Source organism: Palaemon carinicauda, chromosome 39 (assembly GCF_036898095.1).
Source record: "Palaemon carinicauda isolate YSFRI2023 chromosome 39, ASM3689809v2, whole genome shotgun sequence".
In the NCBI taxonomy this organism is placed as follows: Eukaryota; Metazoa; Arthropoda; class Malacostraca; order Decapoda; family Palaemonidae; genus Palaemon; species Palaemon carinicauda.
In genome coordinates, this window is record NC_090763.1 from 33,347,094 (window position 1) to 33,355,129 (window position 8,036).

An 8,036-nucleotide genomic window follows, 5' to 3' on the forward strand; every position below is an offset into this window, starting at 1 on the left:
GGTTAGGGTCATATTTACTCTTCATGTTTCATATTTTTTTCGCTGGATAGGCAAATTTCCTTGTGTATTGGATTTCTAGAGTATATTAAGTTGCTCTTGTTAGGTTACTCGTTTGAGAAAATTTGTGATTTGATTATTATTTTGTAACATTTAATATTGCACATCGCGTTGCAAACCTATTACTTTGTTTATCCGAAATTGCCGAAATTGCGGTCATTTTAGTAGTACTTCATATTTTTACACATGATGGGTGACTTGGATTATTTAAAATCTGTCAGAGCTCACCACAGGACGCAAGTAACCAAAAAGTGTAAGAATGTTCAGGATAACTGTGGGTCTTTCACCTCATGTGAGGTCAAAGAAAATATTCTCTCTTTGGATAGTTTACGACAGAAACTTGATGACTGTAACACACAGATTTCTGAGCTTATTTGGAAGTCGGATAAGGGTGGTCTTGCTGCTGAACTTAAGAGTTGTGATGAATATGATGAAAAAATTACTAGTGCCATTTCATTGCTCAAAAGTGCTCCAAATGTATGTGACGGTAATGATGTAAGTAACAAGCTTAAGCTTCCAGAGTTGCCACTTCCAGTGTATAGTCATGCTAGGGGAGAGAGTATTGAGAAGTTCTTTAGAGATTTTGAGGATATAACTGGTAGAGCTAATTTGAACTCCTACACAAAACTTTTGTACCTTCAAAGACAGACTCGGAAGGAACCCCATACACTTATTCAGTCTTTGAGTTCAGGGAGTCGAACATATGAGGATGCCAAAAAACTGCTTATGGAAGCATTTGGGTCTGTAATTGTTCAGAAGTATGATAGTATTAAATTGTTGTCAGAGCTAAGACTTTCTTACCAGGATGACCCATATAAGCTTATTGGAGAGATGAAAATGATCAGAGATACTTTCAATAATCTTTCAGTTTCTGTGGATGACATTCTTCAGTTCTTTTATTGGAGCTCTCTAAATGAAAGCTTTAGGTCACAATTAATTCAGATCACAGGAAACTCTAAACCTTCTTTAAAGGAAATTGATGATCACATATTTGAAGCTACAGAACGGTATGTCGAAGCCCAAGAGAAATTTAAAAGGAAAAGAAAGTCCAATGAATGTGATGCTGCTATTTCTAATTTTGCAGCAAATGTTAAGCCCTTGGATGAATCTGTTCCCAGTAGATTTCGTGCATGCATTCTTTGTAGTAAGAGCGGGGAGTCTTCAGACCATCCAATATATAAATGCCTAAATTTTGCCTCTCCTAAATTGAAGACAGAGAAGCTTAAAAGTTTGCATGCATGCTGTAAATGTGCAAATTTTCACAGAACCAAAGATTGTAAATTTAGGTTTAATACCAAATGCAAGCATTGTAGTAAATGGCACTTTTCATTTTTGTGCCCAAGTAGAGATTCTCAGCAATCAGATATTTCAACTGATACCCCAAATACAGTGTCGCATAACGGTTTAGCATGCGTTGATCTTAATACTTTGCACGTGACTGCTGTATCTAGTTCTATCTTGCCCACATTCAGCTCGCCCCTTCCTGATGGTTCACTGGTAAGATGCTTAAAGGATAGTGGATCGCAGATGACATTTGTTAATAGTGATTTAGCTGATAGGCAAGGGTTTGAGGTGATTAATCCAAATTTTAGTTTAGTTGTGAAAGGGTTTAATGAGTCTAGAACCTTCAATACCAAAATAGTTAGACTTCAGTTGATGTCTGAGCATGAATGTCACATGGTTGAGGCAGTTTGTATTCCTGAAATTAAAACTAGACTCCACCTTCCAGGTCTTGGGAAGATTGTTCATGAGTTTTCTAAAAGGGGCTATTCTCTTGCCGACAAATTTTTGAAAGCTACAGATGATGAAATTGCAAATATTAATTTATTGCTGGGAACTGACTGTGAATATGCAATTCCTGTAAGTACCAAGATTTTTGGTGGCACTGTTCCTTCAGTATATCTTGAAAGTTCATATGGAATTATGCTTTGTGGCCAAGTTGACACAATCTCAGATAATTTGAAGTATTTACCCTGCATAAGTCCTCAGTTTTTGTCATGTAATGTTGTAAGTAAGCTTGGAGATTCTGATATTGCCCCAGTGTTGGAAAATTCTGCTAAGAGTCCTATTTCCCTGGACAGTAATCCTGAAATATCAGTTGTGGATGAAAAGGGAAATGTTAATGAGACAGAACTGCAGAAAGCTGTGGATAATATTATTTTCCAAGAAAGGCACAGAATATTAAACTATGATAACAATAATTACAATGATACTTCTATTGAGTCCCATGATAAGCTAATTGATTTTGTATTGGAGTCAACTACCCGGAACGAGGAGGGAAGGTTAGTTATGCCTCTCCTCTGGAACAGTGAAGTGTCGCATCTCTTGGGAAATAACCAACGTCTATCCAAATTAATTTTGAATTCTAATTTAAGAAAGTATAGAAATAGACAACATCTATCTATGATGGATGAAGTCTTCAGGGAACAAGAAAACCTGGGGATAATAAAAAGGGTTGACAACTTACCAGAGTTTCTTAAAGAGAATCCTAACTTCAGTTTCCTACCCCATATGCCTATTTTCAGAATGGATAAGGAATCGACAAAATGCAGAATTGTATATTTGTCAAATCTCTCGGAAAAAGATACTCATAAGCCAATGACTGTGTCTCATAACCAAGCAATGTTGACAGGCCCATGCTTAAATAGGAAGGTCTCGACAGCTGTTCTGCAGCTAAGGTTTGATGAAAAAGTTCTTTGTTTTGATTTGAAGAAGGCTTTCTTACAGATTGAACTGCCAGAGAGTGACCAGGTTAAACTTCTTTTTTATTGGTTTAGGAATGTTGCTAAGCAAGATTTTTCTCTTGTTCCATATAAACATGTTAGATTGCCTTTTGGGTTAAAACCAAGTCCAGCAATGTTACTTCTTGGGCTATACAAAATTTTGATTTTGGATATTACAGATGACGCCCAAGAAATTAGGGATCTCAAAAGATGTATATATGATCTCTGCTACATGGATAATTGTGCCTATACAACAAATAGTACTGATACTTTACATTGGGCATTTAATCATTTAAAGGACATATTTGAGCCATATAAGTTTTCATTGCAACAATTTGTCACAAATGAGATTAAACTCCAAAGTATAATTGATGAACATGCCAAAGAATCTACACCTACTAAAGTTAAACTGTTTGGTCTTATTTGGGACAGGACTGAGGATACTCTTGCTACCCAAAGTCTGAATCTAGATAAAATGGCTTCTAGTAAAAGGGAAATCTTGAGGTCCCTTGCTTCAAATTATGATATTCTTAATTTCAATATGCCACTCTTGAATAGAGCTAGGCTATTTATGCAGAAACTGCAGTATATGAAGGATTTAGAATGGGACACTAGGTTGCCTGAAGAGGAATTACGGGAATGGAGAAATATTGCTACTCAGGTTAACTCTGCTCCTGAAGTTGCAGTAAAGCGATATGTGGGCAGGAGAGATGGTAGTTACAAACTTGTCGCATTTACTGATAGTTCACGTGTGATATATGCGACAGTTATATACATAGTGAATGAGACTACTAAGGGGCTTAAATTCTTGTTTTCAAAGAATAGATTGATCAATAAGCAACTATCTACAAAATCTATTCCTTGCTTGGAATTTCAAGCCATAGCCTTTGGCACGGAAGTCCTTATTGACACATTCAAAGAACTTGCTGGGCCTATGTGTGTGAAACCCATTAATATTACTGGTTTGGAACTCTACACTGACAGCTTGGTCTGTCTTAATTGGCTGAATTCCCATGTTAATAAGATTGATAAATTGAAGAATCTTAATGCGTTTGTAATAAATAGACTACATAATATCTGCCAGTTGTGTGAAGTGCATCCCATTGCTTTTAATTTTTGTGGAGGGTCTGTAAACCCAGCTGATAGTGCTAGTCGTCCTACTTCTTACAAAATGCTGATGAAATCTTCATTTCTGACTGGTCCACCACATCTCTGTAAAGATGTGACAGGAGATTGCTTTAAGGTAGTTATCCCAAACCCTTGGATATCAGGGTCTAAGATGAACAGGAATGATGATTCTAGGGAACTTTATGTTGCAACTGCAGTGCATGGTAGCGAAAGGGCTGTTCACCTTTTCCCTATGGATCGGTTTTCGGATTTTCACAAACTTGTAGCAGTACAACACATAGTTCTTAAATTTGTCAATAAATGTAAGATTAAATTGAGAGAGAGAGATCCAGCTAAGTATTCACATTTAATCTGTTTTGAGGAGGACGAGCTTTTTGCTAAGGCAAATTCTATCTTGATTTCTCAAGATCAGAGAGTCCATTTCCCAGAAGTGTTTGATTACTTTTCTTCTAAGAATCCTGCTAGTAAAGACATGCCAAATATTGTAGGCCAGCTCAACATATTTCTTGACAAAGATAATGTTCTCAGAGTTAAGAGTAAGTGTTCACGCTGGAAAGATATGAACAAGTATGAATTTGTTCCCATTCTCTTGTCGAAATCAAGTTTGCTTACCAAATGTATCATTCTTGATACACACAGGAAAACTTCCCATGCAGGGTTGTATGCTTTGCTCTCAGAATTAAGGAAACAATTTTATATACCACATTACTTCTCTACAGTAAAGAAAATTCTTAAGCAATGCATAAATTGTAGGAGGTTTAATCTGAAAAACATTAAGTTAAATCAGTCACCATATAGAGATTTCCGGTTAGAACCCCCAAATATTCCATATAGATATAGTTTTATGGATCATTTGGGACCATACTGGATTATTTGGAATGGCAAGAAGGTTAAGGTATGGTTGCTTTGCATTACGTGCCTTTGGAGCCGTGCAATAAATTTAAAGGTTTGTTTAGATCTTTCAATGCCTACGTTTCTGAGAGCATTCCAAATGCACATTCATGAGTTTGGCATGCCTGAGAAGTGTTTTTCTGACAAAGGCACTCAAATAGTAAGTGGCACAAATATCATTAAGGATTTTCTCAGTGATCCTAATACTAGACAATATCTGCAAGAGAATAATATCAAAGCTCTTGAATTTCAACAGTATTACAAGGGTTGTAAACAACTTGGTTCATTAGTTGAGAGTTGTGTTAAACTTGTAAAAAGGCTGATTTATGGTGCGATAAAGAATTCGGTATTGAGTTTTGTAGATTTTGAGTTTTTAATTAGTGAAGTTGTGCACCTTGTTAACAGAAGGCCAGTGGCTTTTAAAGAAGCTCTCAGAGACTGCAACCTGAATGAAGATATACCTGCCCCAATTACACCGGAAATATTACTTAAGGGTTATGAACTTGTATCTTTGAATATAATCCCTAACTTACAACCTATACCTATGGATGATCCCTCCTGGAATCCTAATTCTACAGAACAAATTAGGGAGAATTATAGCAAGCTTCGTAAAGCTCGCTTAAAATTAATAGAATTATATAATTCAGAATTTCTTGCTCAACTTATTAGTCAAGCAATAGATGAAAAATCCAGATATATGCCTATTGGCCACAAACCATTGCAAGTAGGAGATATTGTATTGATTAAAGAAGCCATGCAGAAGCCTACAAATTACCCTATGGGGAAGGTCTTGAAAGTGCAAGTAAATGACTTGCAAGAAGTTACAGGGGCAACAGTAATGAAAGGTAATAGATCCCGTGTGGATATGCATGTCGAGAGCCTTATTCCTTTGATGAGCATCCGAGAATATGAGCAAAATAGGACACTGCAAGAAAACACAGCTGAAGCACAAATACCAGAGGCAGATGCTGTTAGGCCTCGGCGGAAAGCTGCCATTAGGGCAAATGAGAGAAACCTTAAACTGGCTAAAGATGGTTTGATTTGATTTTTGCTTGTATAAACACATTTGTTTTTGGTTTGTTTTGAAATCTTTTATTATTGCAAAATTACTAATGAAATAAGCATTAGTAACTGGTTACCATTCAATTTTTTATTGGTACAAAATTGAATGGCCTTTCCTGGGAGTGTTTGGAAAGTTATGTTTATCCTTAGTTTTTCCTTCTTATTAATATAAGAGATTTTCATTATTTTGCGTAATATTATTAGTTAGTCTCGTATTCTCATGTATTTTGCTTTTATTGCTTCCTTATACTCTAAAATAAGCATTAATTATTAAAGTTATATCCTGCTTTTTTGGTATCTTTGTTCTTCTGTTGTAATTGCTTGGTAAATATATGCATTTCCTTCATCATTTAAATGAATGTTTGGTAAATTGATTTTCTTTTAACTTAACTATACCAAGCACCAAGCAAACAGCAACGAAGGTAGTTAATTACGTTAATCCTGTAACTAGTTACTGCCTAGTTTGGTTATCTTCCAGCGTCAACCCCGTTCCCAAAATACTTTGGAGCAGTAGTAGCTTGGAAGGAGAGAGACAGTGAAGACGTGACCGCTACCTAGCACAGCGTGACTTTGAGATCGGTACTACGATCATACAAATCTTAAGTGCAGTGCATTCTAAAGGAACTATGAAGAGCTAAATGTATCTGTGACCTGGCCCATGTACTGAGGGTGGGGAGGCGGATAATGCTGCCTTTTATCCCCCTTTGGCCGCCACCATTTCCACGAAGAACAACTTGCCAACCGATACCATCTAGTTGTTAATACGACTATTCGGCTTAATTTGGACCTGGAAAGGATAGCTGAAAATTTGAAGGTTTGTTGCAAATTTCGTTTGGTGCTTGTCATTTGCGATTTCAATTTCAGTAATTATTGTTGAACAATAATGTCTTAACAGAATTTCCCCATGAAATTTATTAAGAGAATCATATTCGATTGGTACCCATGTATGTAATTATATTTACCAAGTAAGCCTATTATGTCTTTTGGACCTTCATTTAAAGGCAACATTAATATTTCTGGAGCTAGCATATTACTTTTACTTATATTTAACAGGTAGTAATTCATATTTTTCAAGCCATAATTTTATATTTATGGTCTGCCGGGTTAACCCAGTAACTACTTGTTCATCCCAGATAGTTTTGCTTAGCCTCTCAATCTCGTGCTTCGTTGCCTCATTGTTTTTATTTATGTTTGAATGGACATGCCCACTTATTTGCATTGCTCTTGAGCATTTAGAGGTTTACTTTATATATATATTTTACTTGATTCATTTTTCTTAAGTTTTACATTAAATTTTATTTAGTTAAATTGATTAGGAGTCCCTTCTTATATTAGGATTTCCCTCATTTCAGATTCTCTTGATTTATTCTGAAACTGTGAGTTGGCAGCAGGGCCAGCACCATCCCTCTACCGCGTATGGTTTGGGATTACCTGTTGCAAACCAGGAAGCAAGGATATTCCCAACAGATTGATAAATTAAACTGTAGAATTTATTATTAAATTTCTTGTGTTTTTTCTTGGTGTATTATTCACAGTAATTAATTCAGAATACATCCTGCTTTCACAACTAGGGTTTTAGCTTGGCTAGTGATGATAATAATAATAATAATAATAATAATAATAATATGTATATGTATATGTATATATATATACACACACACACACACACACACACACACACACATATATATATATATATATATATATATATATATATATATATATATATATATATATATATATATATATATATATATATATATATATAAAATTTGATAACTTGAAGATAATAGCAGACAACTTAAGAGCTAGGAAATCAGTGGTCTTCATAAAAAAAAGAAAGGAAAAATAGAATTTGGGTCTACACCTCCATAAGCATCAACATCTGAGAAGAGTTTTGAAGACTATTTGAAGACTTTTTGAAGACTATTTCGGATTTTGAAGCTTTGAGACAAGGAATGTTTTTTTTCAAAATAACCTATATACAGGAACTTTATATTTTTGGCTCGGCGGGGTTCCCCGCTTCCCGCCAGCCCGGGTGGGCCTCCCAGACTTCCCGCCTCCCCCACTCCCGCCAGCCCGGGTGGGCCTCCCAGAATTCCCGCCTCCCCCACTCCCGCCAGCCCGGGTGGGCCTCCCCACTCCCGGCACCCCAGGCGTGCCTCCCCCCCCCCC

General features: G+C 36.2%; 1 protein-coding gene across 1 annotated transcript in view; it reads left to right on the forward strand.

The window, feature by feature from the left end:
- The window catches only part of LOC137631110 (uncharacterized), an 8,742-nt gene extending 1,356 nt beyond the window's left edge, over window positions 1–7,386 (forward strand). Inside the window, exons 2-3 of the mRNA XM_068362756.1 lie at window positions 1–6,675; window positions 7,214–7,386. The exon at window positions 1–6,675 is cut by the window's left edge and continues 261 nt beyond it. Of these exons, the coding sequence (XP_068218857.1) occupies window positions 244–5,844 (5,601 nt within the window). The 5' untranslated portion in view covers window positions 1–243 and the 3' untranslated portion in view covers window positions 5,845–6,675; window positions 7,214–7,386. The remainder of the gene's footprint in view (window positions 6,676–7,213) is intronic.
- The last annotated feature ends 650 nt before the right edge of the window (window positions 7,387–8,036 follow it).